This window comes from Apteryx rowi, unplaced genomic scaffold (assembly GCF_003343035.1).
Source record: "Apteryx rowi isolate R43461 unplaced genomic scaffold, aptRow1 scaffold_415, whole genome shotgun sequence".
Taxonomy (NCBI): Eukaryota; Metazoa; Chordata; class Aves; order Apterygiformes; family Apterygidae; genus Apteryx; species Apteryx rowi.
In genome coordinates, this window is record NW_020450650.1 from 495275 (window position 1) to 518281 (window position 23007).

Genomic DNA, 23007 nt, shown 5'->3' on the forward strand with positions numbered 1-23007 from the left:
TATATATTGAATGCTTTTTGCTGGACAGTGCATTGGCTTTTTATGATTTGGTGACATACAAATAAATTATTTGAAAATTCAATATTTCTGTGCCTGTCTTTTCAAGGTCAGTTGAAATTGTTACAATGTAAACTAAAAAAGCCCCCAAAGTCAGCAGTGGTACCTTGGTCCATCGTACTCATTCCCCATTTGGTCCTGCCACTGTCTACTTCTCGTCCTCTTCAGAAACGTGACTTGTGGAGCCAATGCATTGCAAACACACTGTGGAGTCCTCCTAGTGATACAGACGCTGCAGACTTTGACTTGATCCTCTGTCAGGACTCGTGTCATGGAGGAGAACCTCCCTCAGCAGCACTGCTGAGGTCACATATACTCTGGGCAGGGTTAACAGGAGCCTCTCCATGCCACGGCTTGCATGGCCAAGGATAGCACCAACCATCCTCACCTGCCTGAGTCCTTTGGGTACCACCTTCCAGTGGTGAGTCCTAATACTGTAGCAGACAAGGAGAAGGTGCCACAACGTCAACATGCAGCTGTGAACCAGCTTGTTACCCAGTGTAGAGGGGTACTACAGGCTGCATGGGCAAGTTCATTTTCCAAATGCCAACTAGTCAATTTTCTTTTTGTAGCACCAATCTTTCTCTTTAGGGGTGGGCTCAACTATTCTGTAGCAGGGAATTAATAAGAAACAAGTCCACTTTGTTATTTTAGGGGTTCCTGAGTTATCTCTTGAGGGCAGCTGGTAATATGCTTTTTCTAGTCACATGCTTCAGCTCTTGTACTTGCTTCCAAGTGGCAAAAGGCAGAAGTGACAACTAAAACTGCTGCTATGGGCTGCTCCTGCTCCATTAGCTTGCTTTCAGGCTAGCAGGGTTGGAGACATGAAACAAGGAAGAAGGACTAGAAGCAGAAGCCTTTGGTGTTGCTCGTTACCAGCGCTAATGCTAGGTGCATTAAAAGGTTAGTGTAGAAAAATCTAGTGTCGTCTTGCTGTGTTCTTTTCTATCCCCTTCTATCGTAGGGGTATGGATATGCCTGCTGGTGTAATCAGGTGCTGTTGATGTGGTGAGCCTCCCTGAAGAGGGTGTTGGCAGCTGCCCTACATTCCTGCTGCAGGAATGTGCTGCACACTGTCAGATAGCAAGTATCCTGTGCTGTTGTGGTCTGCTGATTTCTATTGTGCCTGAATTTAACACCCATTGCATGAGGGATATTAGGCAGCACTTTTACCCCTGCACCCCTAGGCCCTCTCACTAGCCCATTTCCATGCATGGACCTCTTTCTGCTGTCTTCTGGCCCTTTGACTCTTGCCACCCTGGACACTGCTTCTGGGAAGCCCACCTATCCGTTGTCTGCTTCAAAAATTGCTGCAGGAGTCCTCTCCTCTGCCACTTCTCTTTCTGTCCTTTGAAGTATAATCCTCACCATTTCCAAGACAGATTAAATAATTGCTCAGAGCTGGTTGTCTTCAGGTCTCCTGGTTTCTAAAGGGGTACACTACTCTGGCACCAGATTAAATTTATGTGAGCATCCTGACCATTTGTAATAAATTATGTACTCCCTCTCCTTTGTTTCTCTTTATGGGCAATTCTTTGGAGTTGTACTGAAGGGAAATATTACCCAACACGGCCAATTTCATATAATTTTAGAGCTCCTCTTAGCTCTTCCACATGGACTCTTAAAGGGGTCACTCATAGAAAGACAGCATTGAACAAGAGTAAGGAGAAATCCTGTCCAGCTCACAGCAATGGAAAAAGATCTGGTGTTGGATAAAGAATAGAAAGAAGGGGCAGAGTGGGAAAAAGGGCTGAGATAGGGTGTGTGTGTGTAAGTGTGTGTTTAAGGAGAATGGATAGATGTGGCATGAGTTCCAGAGTGAGGGGGAAATAAAGTTCGCAATTAGGTGTGTTCCAACAATTAAATGCAGATCAGGAATCAAGATTTTTGGTCCTATTCCCAGCCCTGTTATTGACTTGCTTCATTCACCCACATCCATAGGTTTTCTCAGCTTCAGTTTCTTCATCTGCAAAATATCACCACTCTCACAGGGATAGGGTTAAGCTTTTAGTTATTTCAAACATTCTGGTCATGCTTTGAAATTAATTTGTTTCGGCTTTCTGCAATCTGCCATTTATCTGACTGACTGCAGCAAACAGTCCTGACCCAGGAGACCTTGCAAGGCCATGGCCTAAACTCAGCAGACAACTCAAGTGCTGCTTTTGCCAATGTCCAAAACTGTCCCAATCAGAGCCTCGGCAGAAGCCAAGAATAGCTGTTCCTCTGTTTAATTTCCCTGACAGCCCTGATGCAATAGTGTTTCTCAGAGCGTGCCTCACTCACACTGATAAATCTGGGCCCCAGCAAGGTGGATGCGGCCATTTTCTGTTTAAACCAGGCCTGGGGAAAGGTGGTCCCAGGGTCCATCTCTTGGCAAGCAGTGCAGGAAGGTGAACCTTCACATGGATTTCAAGCTACATCCTCATCTTCCTTCAGAGCCCTTCCTTCAGAGGAGATCTCATTTCATCTTAACCTTTTGAGGTCAGTCCAGGCTTTGCTTACTTGCTTTAATATGCAGTGAGTTTCAGGGAGTGCACTGTTCCTTCAAAGAAAGGCTCCTGTTTTGAATGTGCTAGCTACAGACGTGTCAGTCCACATCCAAAAAAGGAAGCCTGCTGAGTTGCCAAAGGGTTAAAAGCATATGCATTAAAAAGATCGTAAACATTAAAAAAGTAAAACAAAGGTTTTGATGACCCACTTGCCCCATGAATACACCATTCTCAACTTTTTCATCAGAGAGTGACCAGCACACAAGTTTAAAATCTTTCTTCTTTATTATCTAAAAAGCAGAGCAGAGGTGGGGGCAGAGGGTAGGGAAGCATTGGTGGAACTTACCCTGGAAGCTCGAGGTACATGATGGGTTTGTGCACAGAGCCGCTGAGCTAAGTGCCTCCTGCAACAATCTCTGGTTCCCAGTCTCTGACGGCTCATCATATGCAATTGCTATGGGCCTTTGATATCTCAGGATGAGCATGAGAATAGCTCCCGGAGTGACCTCTTTTTGTCTCTGATACTGCAACTTTTTGGATCCATTTTCAATCATATTGCTGCCCACCTTCCTCTTGAGCGCAGGCTGCATATTTTGTTCCTGTTTCGTCTTTTGCCTAGTTTAAGTCTGTGGACTGCTTGGGAGAAGACTGCTGTGGCAGAGAAATGTTGCCCTCTCTTTTTTCAAAAAGTCAATTAAAAATAAAGCACCAGATTTTCTTCTTTTTGGTTGGTTGCAATGGCAGGGGAGTTCAAGACATGGTCTTGCAAATGTCACTCTCCTTGTCTCTGCAGTGTTTTCTCTCTTTTTTGTTTTCTTCAGCTTTAACAGGTTCTGATGTCGTCCTTATCATACTGAATAAAACCAAGCACGCATCATATGCATTTCTTTAATGTCACTTGAAAAGAATTTAAGGCCTAAAAAGCTGATGATGATATTTTTGTCAAGGAAGAAAATAAAGCTGAGAAAGCTGCTGTTCATAAGCTTGCGTGTGCTTGCTCTCCTCTCAGATGAGCAGGGCAATGTTCCGCATTTGTTGCATGAGCTCCACTAAAATGATTCCCTTCAGAGGGATGCACACTATGGTCTGATAGTGGAGGGATAGTAGGGCTGTATCCCCCACATCTTCATAAACAGTCTGTGCTACCATTATATAAGGCCTTGAACACACAGGTGTAAATGCATAATCTCTGTCTGAGTGCAAGCGCTGTCATAAACCTTGTAAGCTCAGCTCGTGGGGTTTATGGACTGAATCAAACACAGAGGATTAAACTACTGATTTGATAATTAACCTGGGATTCAAGGCTGTTGTGCATGATATTAGGCAAATACACTATTTACCGTTTAAATGAGTTTTCATGCTCTTTTTCACACCTGGGAGTCAAGTGAAACATTAAGAAACAGTTTTTGCCCATGGAGGCAAAAATGCATGAAGGGAAAGAAGAAAGCCATTTGCCAGGATTTTACTAACAATCATTTCACAGGTGTAGAAATATAACAAACTTGCCAAGCCTTTGGCCACAACAGTAGTGTTTGTGCAATAGTTCAGCCTTATTTTAACTTTTGCAGAATTGCCCTTAGGAGACTTGAGGAGAAAGATGGTTTGGTAGTTAATGCCTTGATCTGAGACTCCAGAGACTTATTTTCAGAGCTTGCTGCTGCCTGTACATATCAATGAATTTCTCTATCTGCTTCTCAGATCTACAGTTTGTAACCTCTTTGGGGGACAAAATTAAGATGCTTGTTCACTGTCCAGGATGATGAAGCCCAGGTTTGCTGAGACCTCTAGTTGCTGCTGTGACCACATGGTAATGACAAAAGAGAAAAGAGAACAAATGGCTCCAGGAAGTGCACGACAGGGGTGGTTTTACCGTTCTTCGAGGTGGGTGCTCACACCTTCCCTGGCATATGGCTGGAGTGGACTGGAAGCTTTTTGTGGCCGCATGCTGCTTAGCAGTGCTCGGAGGTGTTTGTCAGGCCCGTTGCAGTTGGAGAACATTGTTATTGCCTTGTAAACCAAGTCCAGCATTTCTGAGCAATGTGTCTTATCTGAAGAAAGAAGATAACGAGTCGGGATTGAAATTCTTCCAGGACTTTGAAATCTTGCTTTGTGCTGGTGTAGTAGAGACTCACAGCCAGGATCAGCACGGCACAAAATGAAAGCCACAGGAACACAGGCAATCCAGATGATGACCTGTCATGTACTGAAAGGGGGTGGGAAGGAGAAAGAAAGCAGCATTTTTTAAGTGTCATCTTAAACACTTCCCAAATTTGACCCCCTGCTGATGTCTTTGTCCTGCTTTTCTGGGAACAGCAGGATACACAGGGCTGTGGTTGTGAAAACTTCTGTAGGCATCAGTTAAGTGATAGTGAGTCACACCTCCCGATGGAGGGTAGTGAATATAAAAGATCTCATCTAATGGAGCATTACAAGAGTTTAATTATATACAATAAGAACAGGATTACCATAGCTAATGCATAATCTCAAATTTCCTTCCAGCAATTATTTTTTATATATTTAAGCTAAACGCTGGGTTAAATACTAGGAGGACATTAAGCAACTACATCTAATTATTTAATGCTCACAAATGTTCTATAAAGGGAGATGTAGATTTCTGTCTTTTTCCCTGATAACTCAGCTTGTTCAGGGCCCCTGCTATTTATAGTAAGAACTGAGGTGAGAATCTATTAACCAAGAGGCGTATTTAGAAAGCCCTGGCAGGTTTAACCTCTCTCTAAGTGCTAGGTGTGCTAATTACACTGGAATGTCCTCAGTGCTTGCTCTTAAGCAGGAGAGCATTGTAAACATTTTTTCTGGCCTGTTAAAATATAATTCAAGCATGTTTAAAGTGTCCTAGGTCAGACATAGTACAAGTGTGGAAATCAATGGGCTATGTTTATCTCTCCGACATCCAAGCAGCTCTAAGGTGCGACTCTGACAGAGATTTGGCCACTTTAAAGCGTCCCCTCCCCTCTCAGCTAGCCTGAGCAATTTGGGGCTACCTGCAGACTGCTTCCACGATGGGAAAACATTGATGCCTTCCACTCAACCCTGCTCGGTCTCAGAGAAGAAGGTCCCGCGTCCTGAGCACCGCACGACGCGTGGGAGGCGGGACGGTGGCTCCCCGCCGGCAGCAGCCAGGGCAGCAGTTCTCCCTGCCACCGAGGCAGTGGGACCTTCTCTGGGGCCCGCGCTGCCCCACAGGCTGGTCCCCAAGCCACAGACTCACCGCTCTGGGTTGCTTGTGCTCCTGGGAGCCACTCCAGAGAGTGTAACGGCTGCTCTGCTCGACTGCGTGGTTGTTGCACAATCAGTATTATTTTATAGCACGCTTTGCACCTTAAATGTGCAGTATAAAACCAAATTCATGCCCAAATAAAAACCCGTAGCATGCAGCTATTTTCCTGCCATATGCATATAATCAATAAGAAGATAAAAATGCAGTGTGCATTATTATGGGTAAAGGGTCAACATTAGCTGTAACATATTTAAATTAGCTGCTATTACCAGCCCTGCAATACACAGCAGTCAATTAAACTGTCATACAGATGTACAGAGAAGAAGGTAGAAATCATAAAACCAAGCAAGAAACACATAATAATGTATCAAAAAGTGTATGGGGAAAAGGTAGAATGTTAATAAGCAGTCATTTTAGAGCTAACCAGAAACCAAATCAATGTCCCATAACAGAGCTGAGTGAATTATTTGCAGCAAATAATTTATTCATTTGAATTTAAGGCCTTCTCTCTGTTTGCAAATTATCCATGAGCAGACTTCAATTTTTATAAATTTGTTTATTTGGAATTATTTTATGAATAGTTTATATGAAGATACTTAGCCAGGGAATCACTTATCGCTTTTTGCTTTTGCAGAGATTTGCAACTGGAAACAGATATTTCCCCTTTGCCATCTCCCAGACCACATGAGACAGCTCGTGGCTCTCAGCTGGGTGCTTATCTGTCTTTCAGAAGACAGGGCCTGTCTGATAAGCATATCTTATAATAGAGCAGGTTTTCTGTGAATGCAGAACAGCTTTCAACAGCAGCCCTTTTCAATGAAGTGCTTATAACCTTTTTCCATCTCATGGATGTTACTTTCCATGTGAAATTTCCAGGCGATCTCAAATGCAGTCATGATTTTCTCTAAATTCTAAATACAAAACCAAGGATTAAATTTGCTAGTTAAGTTATTTGTTACAACAGGACATTCAGCCCTAGCCAAGTGCCTAGACGAGGAAGAGGACAACTCCTCTGTGGGAAAGGCACTGGACTGAGATACAGGAGATTTTTGTTTCGTTCCTGCCTTGGCTATGCATTTTTGCTGTCACCTGAGGCAAGTCATTAGCGATAAAGCTAACTATGGCTGTGTGTGTGTGCATACACGTATATATGTATCCCCTCCCCTCTTATTGCACTGCATATAGTAGGACCTGGAGGCTGGCTGGGGCCTCTGGAAACGATCATCGTAGTAATAACATCCATATACACACATTTCCTTGAGGGTCTGTGAGGCTGTTTGGCCTCAAATATCCTTGCAAACAAAAAGAAGAAACATATTATTTTTATTATTTCTACCCTGCTGCCAGCATACAAATGAATTGTCTATTCCCCACACATGAAAGTCAGTGGGGAGCACTGCTGTTTCGCTTGGGGTGCTTTCCCTGCATATCTTAGTGAAAAACCTGTACCTATTTTATTGCCATAAAAATATTAATTGTCTTTAAATTAAAAATAGCTTCAGGGATTTAATTTTTGTTTCCACTATTTGTCTTACTAAATGTTGTGTTTAATATACCCTACCAGACCTCATCAACACCCTGTGCTTCACGTGCCAAAAAAGAAAAAGCAACCACCAGGGACAGTATGAAATGCTTCACATTTAGAGGGTAATTTGCACAGTGCATCCCCGCAGCCACAAAGCAACCTCAGGTTAGTGCCATGGATGGCTCACAGTCATAAAGGCAATCTTCAACTTACCCACTACGTAGTCACAGCAGGAAATGGCTAGAAAACAGAATGAAAATGTTATTACATGCCTGGAAAAGCCTCTGAGCAGCAGGTGAATAGGAAAGCAAGCATACTTGGCAGCCGGGTGGTATCTCTGAAATTGCCTATTGCCTTACAGACACGGGGCCACTTCTCACACTGCTTTTGGCTGCAGAGGTTTATGCCAGATGAGGATTTGCCCACTCCATAGAAACATGCGGATATAAGTGCACTTCAGAAAAGTGAGTAACACTTGCTGCATGAGGGATTTCAGAGACAGAGATTGCTTCTGTTGTAGGGAGATCAGGAATCGGCTAACTCTCACCAAAAAAAAAAAAAAAGAGCTTCTTATTCTGAATCATTTCTAGAAGGGAAATGAGAAAGGCCAGGAGGCTGAGACAAGAATTAAGTTTAGAAAACAAACCCCCACTGTAAGATACAACCTTCATCCAGCAATGTCCTGGAACAGCCTCTGCTTGGCAGCTGGGGCCCAGATGCAATCCAGGATGAAAAGTCCAGGGAATGGAAAAATTTCAGTGGTGCCAGCAACCTTCCCCTTACCAGTCTCTATATTAATACTGCTGTATGTACAAACAGCAAGTCATCTAAATCACAGGCTGTTTGTAATAAAAATATTAATTATAGATTGGGACATCTTTCATGTCTTAATGGAACAAACAGTGTCCGAGTCTTCTCCCTCCTTGCAGTTCAGTGTGACTCAAGTGTAACTGAGTTGAGGTCAGTGTCAGTGGGAGATGAACCAGGTTCCCCTGAGTTGTACCGACTGCAGAGTTACCAGTGTTGGTCTGCCTGCAGACTCTGGCAGTGAGCTGAGGGAGGTACAGCAGCTCGTCAAAATCCTGCTCTTGAGCAGTCAAATGAGCTTGCAAGAGTTTTGGGCTTCCTCTCTGAGCCTTTCCATGAATTCAGTTTTGACTGGAAAGCTCGGGCCATGTCTTTATCAAGAAGGAGTTTTTCACTGCTGCATTAGAAGGCACGAGAAACAGCATGTTGCAAAACCAATGCAAGGTCTGCACACAGACGTAGTGGCGGGTGCCAAGCTGAATCAGTAGTCTGAACATGTGGCTGACATCGCAGAAATTGTACCATCCTGTCACAGTGTTTTTTACTGACAGACATACCAAAACCATACAGTGTTAGTTCCCTAACAAGAAATACATTTTTTCTTAGTTGGGCCAGCTTGTGAAAGTCAGAATAACGTGATAGTCCTTATTAGGTTATGGATTGAATATAGCCATGTACAGAAGTGCAAATTAGATCCTTTGTGCTAGACTCCTGCTTAAGGTTACTCCCAGTTGACCTACCTGCAAACTGCTTATTGTGGCTCATGCATTAGAGACCAGAGGTTACGTTAGCTATTTTATTCCTTGTGTGCTCTCATTGACAGAAATGGTTGTGACTTGGTTGCTTTTAACCCCAATGGGCCAGCTAGGCTCAGGCGTCCCTTTAGTGTTTAGTTAATTGGCATGCTGTTCAGAAACATGAAATAAGAAAGGGCCAGCTCCCTCCACTGGTATTACATCCCAGTTACCCAGAATGACATGAGCACATTTAAATATGGTCTGAATGAAAGCAGTGCTTTGGGGCAGATTTGGGGCAGAGAAGGACGCAACAAGAGAGTCCATGGTGTCCACTAAACCATGGTGCTGCAATGCTCCCTGCGGGGGCTGATCCAGGAGGTCACAGTTAGAACAGCCCTGGAGTTGCTCTATTTTGATCGAGGACCCTCTGTTTTCCCAGGGCAGGCAGGCAGGAGGATCAGAAGCACTTCTGCAAAGCATGTCACAAAAGGTGTCTGTTCCTCCAGCTGTTCTGGTTCGTGCCGAGCACAGGGCAACAGATAATGTTAGCAGAGGGGGAGGCTAATGAGGATAGACAGTGTGAATGTTAGGAACTAGAAAGGTCATGCCAGAAGGCTTAGTAGCATGAACATTCGTACCATGTTCAATGACTTCTTCTGGCTCACGAAATCGAACTCTTCTCTCTGCTTTTCTCTTTTCCCCCACAGCTTGGTCCACAGGTGGCCTTTTCCTCAGAATTGAAGGAGGACAGCTACTATCATCTGTCTAAGGAGTTGATCAAAACACAAAATGTTGCCATTCAAACTGGAGTAATGAATCTAGGTAAAGTTTTGAACTTTTCTGGCTATATTTTTACCATGACCCTCAAAAGTCATGATATGAAACACACCTGTTGTGATGTTTACACTCAGATCACTGTAATATTGACAGCAAGGCAATATCGTCATAGCTTTTTAGTACTCTAAAGCTGCTTTCTCAGGAAAACACTTTGTTAAAGTAAGGGCAGAAAGGTGTTCAGAAAGGATTTCTCTAAATTGGAGTGAACAGTTACTGAAGGTGGCTGCTCAACAGACTGAGCTAGAAAAACATAAATGTGATATGAAACATATGATTCATACTTTCCAAGTGTTCTGAGCTAAGCAGCCCCATCCTGAATGATGGTGTTATCATTTCAGCAGCTGAGACTACACAGCAGTCTTGTGTTTGGACACTATTATGAGGCATGAGAGAAGGTAATTCGTTTGCACTTTGATATCCTAATTATGTTGTTGGTTTGATTTTTGCTTGGAAGCAACACTCAATCTTTGATTATGGAATCAGATTGTTGTGGATTCTGCCAAATGACAAAAACCAGATCTGCAACAGCAGTAATAAATCCCTTTTCTGCGTAGGAATGCTCCCAGAGTCAAATCCCCAAAGTGAATCCAAAGCAGCTCAGTTCAGAGACACCCACTGTCCTCAGAAAGTGGAGTAGCAGATGGCAAGTTCTCTACTTTTCAAAGGCCTAAGTGGGTGGCAGAGATTCTCCACATTTTATTTTTACTTTAAGATCAAAGTCATCTTCTCCAGCGCTCTATCCCCTCTTCCCTCCCTTCTTCTGCTAAGTAAAAGGTGTTATTTCTTAGGTGGTTTGTTTATTCCTGTTGGTTACTATCTCTGTTCCTCTTTCTTTTTATGTGTGTCTTCCCCAGACGGTAACTGAACACTCTTTCCTCCATGGTTTTCTTCCTGCTTTAATCTTTCTACTGCTCAGTAAACAGAGCATATATCCTTGCCCTACACCTTGTCTTTCAGAAAGTTCCCTTGCATTCAGCCATTCACACAGGTGCTCCCTGGGCTGCAGAGGCAGGATTAAGTCACGTTGTCTACAGTCTGGGGGGTGGCAGACCCCAGAGTGTGGAGAATAAGCAGATTTTGCCAAGCATTGCCTTCTGCCCTCTCTGATTAGCCCCTTGGCTGAACCCAGGCTCACCACACATCGACTGCGGAAGAGATATCGCTATCGGCTGGTTCCAGAAGGGGATTTAGTGGGGACATTGCTGGGCAGATCCAGCCTGCCAGTGTGATTTTCAGTCAGATGCCTGGGCTTCCTACATGATTCATGAGAGAATTATATGCTTAAAAATGGCATCCACAGCAGCTGGCCCATTGAGCAGGCTATAACATAGCCAGTAGGACCTGCCATGGAGTGAGGAGTGTCTTCAGATTTGATACCTTCTCCTGAGAGATTTAGAAGCCAAATTTTGACCTAACTTTTCACTTAGGAGGACACTTTTCTGAGCCTGGGTCAGAGAAGCACCAATACCACCTCAGTTTTGTGGTCTGGGAGCAATATGGTGGAGCTCTGTGTGCAGCTCAGGAGTTAGAAGACCCATCCAAGGTTTGGGGGACCTGGATTCAACTTCCTTCTGAGTCCAAGGGAATATGAACCCACCTCTCCTATGTACACAGCCTCATCATCAGAGTCGTGGGGCAGAAGCGGGAGTAAGGAATTTCAGTGTCTCCCAGTGAAACCATCTCGTTTGGCAAGGAATACTTAAATATTCATTGGGCCAAAGAATGAGAGAAAGACTTTATAGCCTGATGTTTCGGTGCTCATTGGTGGTGGGAGAGGTCTGCTCCTGTCCTTGCTTCAATGAATACTTAATATGAAATACTTAATTATTCATTGGAGCAGGCACTGGGAACAGGGTCTCTCATCTACCAGGTGAGTGCCCTAAGCACTCTGCTATAGCCATGCACATGCACACACTTTCTGGCCCAATAAATATTTAATTATTCTGTGTAAAGTGAGACAGCTTCAGGGACACAGAATGGAAGATGCCCAGCTCAGACTAGCAGTGGTTAGAGATTTTGCTGGGAGGTCTGGTCCAGTGGCAGAGAGAAGGAAACTGAACCTTATATCTGAAGAGATTTGTAACTTCCCAAGCTGCTCCTGTCCATGCAAGCTTTACCAAACACCTCACAGCAACATCACATCACAAGGGAATAATGTTAAAAAATTAGCTGGTTGGGTAGCATGTAGCCAGGGAAGACCTTAAAAATGAAGTGGCATTTGCAATATTTACCAGGCTTAACAACATGAAAATCAAAGCTACACAGTGTCAAAACAAAATGATGCATATTCCCCTCAGACAGAAGCCCAGTGTTAACATACTGTGGCAAGAGCTGGAAATCTACCAAAGTATTAGTCAGAAAATTATATGCCCTTAAAAACAATGCACCTGTGAAAAGCTCTGGGCATTGGACAGAACGACTCTATCACGCATCAAGAAATTACTTACCAGGAGCTCCTCTGTGCTAGAATCGGAAGGTGGGGCTGGACATATTTGGGACATGTACTCTGAATGCCAACATGAAGCCTCCCACACGAAGCTTCAGTTGGAAAGCGACTTGCTCAAGAATATGGGGAGGACCAGGGAAAAGCGTCTGGAGACCCCTCTGGAGACCTCTGGAGAGAGTAGGCAGTGCCACAAAGCCGGCGGAAGCAGCAGCAAATGACAGAGAGGAGTGGAAAGATGAGTTTCCACCCTTCATACCACTGTTGGCTTGGGAAGAATGACGTTACTTGAAATGTACTCGGTAGCCAAAAATAGCACGTAGTGATAATACTAGATATGCAGCTGGAAAGCAGGGCTTTCCTGGCAACTGGAAAGGGGCTGAATAGAGCAAATCACAGATAAACACCTGCAGATTTATATACATAAATGTAAAGTTAAGGCTGTTCTTTTTCTAATGGTTGTTGCAGTTCCATAAGCATTTTGGTTTTCTTTCCAGAAACCATTCCCAATCTCAAAAATATTAAAAGTAGCATTGCTTTTAATCCTTCTTCTGCTGAAAATATGTGGGCAAAAGCCATCAGGAAATGATATAGATGCAGTGGGATCGCATATATCTCCCTCCAGTACAGTTATGGCTTCACTTTATATGTTTTACAAATTAGATCCATTATTATAGTAATAAAGTGGGATTTTAACTTTAGACATTTCTATGGATATTATAATAAGATTATTGATAGGCAAGAGAGATGATTTACTGTTCAAGAGGCTTTAACAACCCCTTGTCAAATGCTGAAGGCTGGTCATCATTAAATATACAATTTCCAGTCAAAAATACCTGCCATGATTGCTGAAATATGGTGGTTTACTGTCTCTACAAGCACAAGCTTGAGGTTTTTTTTGTTTTTCTTCTCCTGGAGCTATTTATTTGCTGTGACATGTCTAAACTACTCCAGGTCTGTATTATTTTCCAGGTGGCTAGATGGAGTCTCCCATGGCAGGACCTTGTGATTGCTCCTTTCACAAGGGGCAACTTTCTTGCAAAGGGGGAGGAAAGACTTCAACGACCTTCGGTGTTATGCCTATGCAGGGTCTTGGGCCATTCAGACTGGGGCCCTCGTTTCACACTGACCCAGTAGAGCAAGGGAGGTGAGATGCTTGTGGTGGCACAAAAAAACAGGGCAAAGCAGATCTGCCGTTCGCAGTGTTTTAATCTTCCCTTCAGGGATTTGGGGAGTAGCTGGGAAAGGTTCCTGCCCTGGAAAGCACAAGCGGGCCAGGACAGCAGGGGATCCCCCACAGCAGTTGTGGGACCAGCAGTCTCCTGGTGCCTTGCTGCCTCCAGCAGCTCAGCCTTTGCGTCAGAGCCTCAGTGCTTTGCGGGGCTGCGGTCTTCAAGCCTTTCCCTTTCCAGCAGTGAGAGCAGTGTCAGTGTGGAGGAGGACACGTTTTGCTGGCCTGGGGCTCTCTACTTGATGGACCATCTCTAAAAGCCATCTGGAGAGATTCACCTTACCTTCTCTTGCCTGTGCATTGGGGTGATGGAGGGCTTTTCCTCATGCTGCAACCAGCTCACAGCTGCAGGGCTTGTAAAACTCCCCGATGCATCCTGCAAGCATTTCACAGCAGTTAGTTTAGGAATACCTGAACTGAGCTTTTGGTAGGGAAATATCATTCTTTAATACTTTGCTCACAGCAGATCCTAGGCAGAAAGGTGACAAAGCCTTCCAAACCGTGGTTGCCAGCTTTTACTCTTGTTCCTCCTTGATAATCACTTGCTACTAATTATTATAAGAAGGAATTTATTAGTCTACTCTGGCCAGTGAAATTGGTGGAGGTGCAAAGAAGGAAGTCAAAATCTAGTGTTCACCTACCCTTCACTTTCTCTAAGTGAAATGTCTCATTCCTTTTCACTAGCGTAATCCATCAAGGCACATAAAAAGGTCTTTTGTAGCCTCCTTTAGACTTTCCTGCAGAAAGTTGCAGAGATCTTGTGAACTTTTAGACTTGAATAAGAAACCTAAGTTCCTGTCTTTTTCACTAACTCTGGTTTTATTTAAAGCAAGGCTCATAGTTTTTCTAAGCAATTGGTCAGAAATTATTGAGATTTTCTTGAAAAAAAAAACTCTTTTTTTTTTTTAGTTTTCAAGAAATGAAAGTGTGGAGACAATATTTATCATTTTGGGTACCAGAAAACCAGTTCTTTTCTGTTCTAGAGACTAAATGTACACATTTTTTCTGTTCATTTGATTGAAAAATTATAGGGCAGCTTATAAATGTTTTCATGCAAGCTTGCTATCTAAATGCCAGGAATGATCATTTAATAGTGCCATTATCACATTTTTTCCATTGCATACTAATTAAATTGATAGTAACGGTTGTAAATGCTTGAATAATTAGTAGTTACCTGGGCACTCAAGTTCCAGTGGCTAAAGGTGTCAGAAGTTCAAACCTCATAACAGGGACAGATCCATTCCTACTAAGTGCTTTTGATTGCAGTTTAACAACCTAAAATTGAATATATGATAGGAATAAAACACAACTTAATGCATGAAGTGAAAGATTCCAGGAGAACAACTTCAGTAGTTTTTTAAATCACTAGTAATGAGTAATTGGTACAATATTGGGATAATCTGCTTTGGAAGTTGGAAGAATTTTCCTTAATATTACCCTCTTATTTAAAGTAATTTTTCATCTAAGCTTTGATCTAATTTCATGCAACATGTGTCAGAACCGAAGCTGGACAAAGAATTCATAAATGAATTATTTAGTTTATGAATGTCACCTCTTTTTCTTTTGGTTAATTGCTCACAAATAGATAGTGACTTCTGTGAACATATTCATTATTCAGATTTATTTAGCGGATAATTGTTGGGAATAATTCTTTGTCTGTAGATTGCTTGGAAGCTTTTTGCTGGAAGGATTTAATAGTAAAAATCTATCCAGGCTTTCAATATAAAACAGAATAAAAATATCTGTAACTACTGATGGAGTCCTTAAGCATGACCACCGCAGCGTTAATCAGCAAAGCCAATGTTTTAAGGGTGAACTCCACTGCTACTTCCTATGTTACATAGCAGAAAAAGCAAAGATATCTCAAATATCTGCACAGTACTGACTTTGAATGGTACATTCACATTGTATATGCAAATAAGTTTTTGCATGAAAAGGGTTGCTTAAGTGTTTGCTCAGCAGAAAAACAAAACAAGCCTGAACAAAACACGATTGACTTCCCAGGGAATAAATATGAACAGTCCACACAAAGGAACTAACTGCACAGCCAGTATTTTCCTGCAATACCCCAATGGAAGATGTCTAGGAAATAAACATAACATGATAAAACAATTTTATGCTCAGAGGATAGCTGTGTAACCATACGAACTCTTTTTCCATTTCCTTCTGCAGGAATAAATATTTTAGACAAGCAAAGTACTTTGTAAATGATGCCTTTGTGGGGATTCGTCTGGCCTGGTTCAATTATTTCGAAACCTAGCAATTTTCTCATATCATTGAATCTGGTTTTATTGCAAATAGGGTCATAGAAATAGTCACTCATTGCAATAATGGACTTAGTTTATCTTAACTATTAACACTTCCAGTAGGTTTACACACACGTATATATACAATATTTATGGATATGCACAGTGCATATATATTAATAATGAAGTAACTTTATCTCCAACAATCTGAAAACAAAATCACGTAATACCATACAGTTTGGGGTGCAGTGGTAACTGGAAGCAGCATATCAGGATAACAGAACAGAAAAGGAATAAATAAATTAGAAGGGAGTCTTCCATATCTTCCTCAACTTCCAGAGTGTCAATTGAGCCTTTGTTCAATATTCCACCTTTCGTGGTTCTGTGTGCTCTTGATTAATAATTTAGAGACGCACCTTTTGGCAGCAAGGTAAGTTTTGTGTTTGCCAAGAGTGATTTTCCACCAGTCATGCAATACATCAAGAAATAAAAAGGCGAATTGCTCCACAGAGCGTAATTAGACATGTGCCTTCTTCCTTTTTTTGCCTCTGGAGAAATGGATTTGCTGTTGAAAGATGGAGAACACCCATGAGGTGTCGTGCAGCACCATTTGTCCTCCTCAGACCTTCCAGAAAGGAAAGCACTGTATAAATTCCATCCTTAGGACAAAAATCTGTCCTTTGGATTGTGCATTTCCATGTGTATTCCATAATCAGAATGGTCACGGTTAATCTCTCTTCTGATGGTTGCTCCCAAATGGAGGCATTTTTATGGAGTTGAAAAAAAATCAACAGTGAAGCATGATGAAGCCAAAGCAGTGAATGGTCAGGTAGTTTGATAATGCTTGATACTTTTGTGTAGCCAACTACACTGAAAGCAATCAGTTTTCCTTTCCATATGTTCCTGAATTCCTGTGATGCCTACAGACCTCCTGTATCCAGGTCTGTTTGCCGACAGGGAAGGACAGTGTGCTCAGCACAAAGCACAACATCTACTCTTGCTATGGTGCTCCACAAAGGACCCACAAGGTTATCCTCCCTGAGAGCCCCTCACTTTCCCCTTTACATATTACTAGCTGGCTTTGGAAGTCTTCATGATTGTGTAGATGTATAGGTTCCCCTTTGATGCAGGTACGCAGGCCTGGAGCCATTCATCCATGAATTGCAGGCTGGGATTGCCACTGTTTGCAAATATTAGATTAGGTATGGTAATATTGCATGCAGCCATCTGATTCAACACAGCAAGATTTATTTCTGAGGGCAGAGCAAAGGCTTTATTTCTGGATGTAGCAGGCACTTCTGAGTCATGATTCTCTTCCCGGCTCTGTGGCAGCAGTTTTGAATTCATGGTGCGCAGGAGTTTGTACTCTTCTTTAATACAAAGACACAAACACCAAGCAAAATAGATAGTAGGATTTTGTGTTGTGGTGAGAACATCCCCACTGCAGGGCAGAGTGATTCCTGCTCTGTTGGGACTGTCCAGAAATGATTTAACACTCTTGAAGAATCTGGTCTCAATTCATCTCTGGCACGAATCCATTGACTTATAACAGGCATGGATCTGTCTCCGCTTCTTAAAATTGCCTCTCTTATTCATGTGTCTTTCTGGGTAGATATTACACATAACCTCAGAGAACTCGTGATGATATATAGTAAATACAGAGAGAATTTCTGTGCTGCTGAAATGAACTTTCTAAACAGTTACAGAATGTTTCCACATCCATTTCGTAATTAGACTCCTGAGATTACAGTCAAGCTACTATTTGTGATCCAAATGTGTTTTTATTTTGGAAATGTCCCATAAGCTATTAGATTTATTCCACCTGAGGTTTTCTCCTCCATTCTGTTCATCCTGCTACTGGGATCTAAAATGTAAGGCATGTATTGATTAAGGGAGAATTACCAAGTAACCAAATGCTAATATCTACTGTTGGCTCATTCTTTCCACATCAGTCAATCCTGTTGAGCTGAATGTAGGAGACGGAGGGAGCTGAAGTGAGTATGGTGATTCTGAAAGACCTTTTATCACCCAGTCATCATATTTTAGGAACTAAAAGGAGTGGTAATAGAACCTCTTCTTAAAGCATCCTGGGCTGTTGTTGATGGCAGGGCTGCTACCAGCCATGAGACAAACGAGAAGACTGAACCAACTGCCAGAAGGTGGATGGCTGAGCTGGCATAAAATAAAAGGGGAGGCAAAAAAGCATGATAATAAAAACCAGCAGGAAAAGCAAGAACAGAATTATCTTTAGGAGTTCCATTATAGCAGCAATCACTTTGTGTTCTGTGTTGTGCTGATTGGTGCTTTTTTTAATGATTACCGATTTCCCCAAGTGAATTTTGGCCTGAGGAGAATTCAGGCTAGGATAACTGCAGGATATAGTCTAAAATGGGGATTAGCAGTCTCACCTAAATTGTGGAGATATCAAAAGGCTCCTGTTGACTTCAGTGGGCCGCTTAATGGATTTGAGAAAACTGGTAGCCATTAATGCCCAGATTGGTCCTGAGAAGGCAGCAAGTGGGACATAAGCTTTGCAAGGCAGTGGGAAAAGAAGAAGCCAAGGGAATTGTAAACCACCTAGACACAGGCATCGTTGAATAAGATCATTTGAAGGCATTGATGCAAATGTTCTTGAGCTCCATTTGCAGAGTCACCTTGGAGGGGGATTAGATTAGATTAGTGACATGAAAGAAGAACAGAAAACTGCAGAGAAGGACAGATAGAAGCCTGAGAAAAGCCCAAATGAATAAAATACACATGAATTGGAAATAGCTTGGAGGATGATAGTGGATGAAGAATGTAAAAAGCAAGTGGCAAATCCTTCTGTCATTGGTAGCTGCTTTACACTAATGTTAATTATATTAAAGTCCACTAAAGAGGTTATTTGTTCTGGATTTAATTTCTTGTAATTAGTATGCGAGTCTTTCTCCTCCATCTCTGCAAGCCTTGGAGGCTGGTGTTTTCAGAGTAGAACAAGTAGTTTTAACAAAGAGTAACCTGTACAATTTTCAAAACTGTCCAAGTGCTTCTGGAGCCTATATTCAATTAACTCTCAATTTTAACAGAGGTGAGGAAATTAAAAATGGGAAAATTCAGGCAGCACATCAAAGAACACTTTTGGACTTCAGGATCTACTGGCAAGTCAGGCAGAAAGCCAGTTCTGTTTTGCACAACCAAATGGATGGTTTGAGCTGTGTTTTCATTCCAAAGCAGAGCATCATTGGACATGTTGGCATGTCTGCAGGAGTGTCAGAGGGACCTGCTCCCTCCCAGAAGGTCTGTGTCTTATGAAGGAAGAGCTGAGAACAGGATAGGCTTTTACTGGAGAATGTGAAACCAAGGTCCAGCTCTTATCCCCGACAGGTTTGGATCAGATCTTTAAAATGGGATGCCCCTTCCAGTGACCTTAGCAAGTTATCACTAGCTGCCTTGTAACAGTTATGGCTCACTCTCATCTTTTTTCCTTTCTCTCTTTCATTTTTATCAGAAATTTAGTACAGGACCAAGAAACATTTTAGCCTAAATTATATACTCGTGGGAATCATTCCTGTTTCGACAAATCAGCTTTTTTCTGATGTGGGGAATTCTCATCAGCATACTTTTCATCATCTCAGATATTTGAGCCTTTCAATCAGTCTCCTCAGTGAAACAATGGAAATTACTTCACCTTTTCTTTTAAAGATAGACAAATGCAAGGGCAAGGAATAAGCTTCACAGGTGAGGCAGATGGTGAATTAATAGTGTCTGAAGAGAGGAGGATTGGAACTGAGCTCTCATTTTATCATGATTCTGGCTATGTGGCTACAACTTGACAAAAGTAAAATCTGTGAGCTGGTTCAGTGTCTTGCATTCTTGCGCTCACATTATACCAGTTTCTAGCAAGCATTTCTAGGGTTTCTAGGGGGAACTGAAACTGGAGTGCTCTTGCACTCTCCACCTAGGGTTAGCACGTGTCCTTGTGTTTTGGGGAACTGAAAACAAATTGTTCCCTTTTGTACCACACTAGGCCAAAAGGTTCATTCCACTCTGAAATAAAGGTGATGGAAAGTTGATGCAACAACACTTCCTTCCAGAAGACAACCTCTCCTGTTTTTGTGATTCCAGCTCAGCAGCCCTCAGGCTGTACATCTAAAACACCTTTCTGTGACACTCCTGTTTTTGGCAAGCTTTGTCACTTGCTGCATAGACAGTGCCGAAGCTGGGAAATTGTCAACTTCATTGACAGACGTATCTGTCAAGTCCAAAACAAGAAGCTATTAGCATGGGATGCTATAGGACTGCTTTCCAGGAAAGCTGCTGTCTGTTTGAATGAGATGTATTTTCCCTACAAATCTTTTCTGTGCAAAATTTCTAAAAAAATGTAAAAGGAGGCCTAATCCTGCCTCCGCTCCATAACCAGGGATGTTGACTCCACTGAAGAGTTTTGCATGCAGAAACCAGGCAGGATTTGACCTCTGCTTTTGTAATCTATGAGACTAATAGATTTTTATTAAAAAAGCAAAACTTATTTGTTAGGGCACTTTGGGTCAAGTTGTCTTCCTCTTATACCCATGCAAAAATATTGCAGTCAGTGGAAATTTGCTGGTGCATGTGTATTACCAGAACTTGCTCTTCAGTCAAGTGAAGTCATGTAAAACACAAAGATGGGGCAAAAAACTGCTGATCCCAAAACAACATATCAAGTTTCTTCTCTGACTAGAGCAATAATTTATTTCCCTCTGATTAAAGTCACTTTAATGTGAGGGGCACAATCTGACTGTAAGGTTGCCACTCTGCTCTCTTGAGCTATAGTTTTACTGACTTCTGCCAAATGGCCAAGGTCTTTCATCTGTCCTATTTCCACTGGCTTGTCTGCTATCACTAGCTTATTATGAGTGGTGAATTTCCAGCCTTTTGTCACTTACACACAGCATAATCTTCTGAATAATACACTCTTTGCTTGCAGCACATGAACCTCACACTTCCTTCTCTTTAAATGATATAAATAAATAATTTAGAAATAATAATAATAAATAATAATAAAAATAATTTAGAAATAATTTAAAAATAGTTTAAAATAATAAATAAAATATCTACCTCACACTTCCTTCTCCTTAAATGAATTTCTCCCACATCCACCAGTCACTGCACAAAGGCACCTGGTTCCCATTTCTAAGCCTTGTAGTCTGTCTACTTCTCATCTGCTCTTCTGGCCTAGATTTATCAGGCTGTGCTAGAAGAATTTTTACCTGGCATTTGCCATAGTGGCAGCAAATGCTGCAGACGTGGCTTCAATCCACTACCAGAGTGTGGTGGGTGAGCCAGACGAGGTACCTCTCCTGTTTCAGGTAGGTGGGCATGTGGAGAAGAACACACTTTCTTGAAGTCTGCAAGTTTTCACCGGATGCAAAATGTGTCCTTTGGCAAAAGCATGGGTGGAAAGTGCATCTGAGACTAGAGCACGAGAGAGCATCCTCAAAGTAACTCATAGGAAAAAGGTGGCTCCTTGAGCAACTACTCTGTCATGTCTCTCAGGAGGATCTGGGAAGACCGTGACTTTGTGTGAACCAGCATCAGTGTTGGAGAAGGAGACCAAGTAAGCACCAGGCCAACAGAGCCAGGTAGGTTTGCATGGCTGTGAGACAAGACCTTTTCTGTGCTCCCCACTGCCATTTCAGAGAGCACTCTTTCAGCTCCTTTGGGTTCACTGAATGGAAATCAATCACTTGCATGACAGCATAATGACTCCACTTCCTTTTTTCTAGGAATGTGCAACTTAAATAAGTGTGACAGAGGAGAAGAAAGAGGGGGATTTGGAGCAGGTGGAACTGGTGGTCTATGTCACCTTTACTTGCTGATCTGGAGTCAGATTTGGGGGGCAGCATGTAGCAGAGGAGATGGGCCCTGGAGGCAAGAAGCTAGCACTCCAGTGTACCAACCAGTCCTCAGTTCTTCAGGCCACCAGCTTACACAGGGGTCACTTTGCACAGAAAGAGGACTGGAGATGTCTTATGGAAGAATTCCYCCATATTTTGTCTTTGCACAACAGTCTATATAGCAGTAGTTCTGGCCCTAGGAGTGTGTAACCCTAAAAGGACAGCCAAACCCCTTCTGTCTGAAATCTTTGATTTATTTGCTCCAAAAAAGTCAGGCAGCTCCTCTGGGATGCATATATAATTAATACTTTCTAATTTCAGAAAATTGTCAAGAACTTTTATTACAAAACACTCCTATCTGAATAATGGCCTGTTCACTCTAGGTGCTTTATAGGAACAAAATAGAGGTCAGTTCTTGGGCTTGGGAATGGCACTGGGCAGGTGTCATAGACCTTTCCTGCTCCACACACTGCAAGTGGCTTAGACCTTCTTTCTGCATAAAGTGGGTTCCTGGGGATCTGAACTGTTATCAACCTCTTTAGCATTAATGGCAAAGTAAGGTCTAAAGGAGCAGGTTACTGTATTGCTTTTATACTGATTCAATCCCCCAAAGTCCATTAATAGATTTTATTGCATCACCTGTTAATGATATCAGCTCCTAACAATGATTATTATTGATCATAAATAATATGCTAGTTTTCATTAGTCTTCTTTAAGACCAGGTCTGTATAACACCTACAGACATTGGTAAAGAGACAGTTCCCGCCCTGGAAACTGTATAAATTGAAGGAGCAATGCCAGTTTACAGCAGACTAAAGATCCAGCCCACAGTGTCTGGAGAGACTGAATATATTACACAAGGGAAAAGAAGCCAAGAAGCTGCAGTATTTTGACAGAACCAGTTTAAGCAGTTTTATGATAGAAGCTCTCTCTACACTGGCCTATGTAGGGCAAGAACACAAAACCATTTTTGGACGTACCTGTTGGTCATGATGAAAAGTGCAGGCAGCATCTCATACTGACACGGCCAGCTTGGGAGGCCTGCTCAGAAAAATCCTTCATCAGAGCAGCAGCTGTCTCCTTCCTCCGAGCAAATTCCTTTAAAGCTGTCAAAGATGCTGTAATCAGACTAGGTCATCAAAACCGGTCCTCCTGAGGACTGGAAATAAGATCCAGAGATGCTCATGGCATTCAGCTACATGGGCAAGGTCTAAAACACTAAAGTTTCCATTGAAATTAAATGAAGGGACTGTAATTGCTGTGAAAGAAAAGCAAAGCAATCATTGGAAGAGCCTGAAAGCTTTCAAACTACCTCCTGAAATGATGCTGGCTGTAAAGCAGGGATCTATGTGCCACATAACAGAATCTGATAGCAGAGCAAAGCTTTTACTGGGAAACCAACTTAGATAACTACTGGAGCATTTATCTGTGTGGCTCCTGGAGCTAAGGCAAATTTTAATCGAGATTTCACCACACAGTTGAGTAGTTTTATTACCAGGTTAAATAAAAAAGGTTAATAAAGTAATAAAAATGGATTCTTTG

General features: G+C 42.3%; 1 protein-coding gene across 1 annotated transcript; it reads right to left on the bottom strand.

Annotated features, from left to right (window-relative positions):
* Positions 1-2842: 2842 nt before the first annotated feature.
* Positions 2843-22616, bottom strand: CUNH14orf180 (chromosome unknown C14orf180 homolog). Its single transcript, XM_026075955.1, has 6 exons — positions 22446-22616; positions 14539-14639; positions 13648-13740; positions 9492-9618; positions 7523-7549; positions 2843-4749 (listed from the first exon to the last, which is right to left on the bottom strand). Exons 3-6 carry the CDS (start codon positions 13663-13665, stop codon positions 4547-4549), a joined length of 375 nt encoding a protein of 124 aa, XP_025931740.1. The 5' UTR covers positions 13666-13740; positions 14539-14639; positions 22446-22616; the 3' UTR covers positions 2843-4546.
* Between the last annotated feature and the right edge of the window lie 391 nt (positions 22617-23007).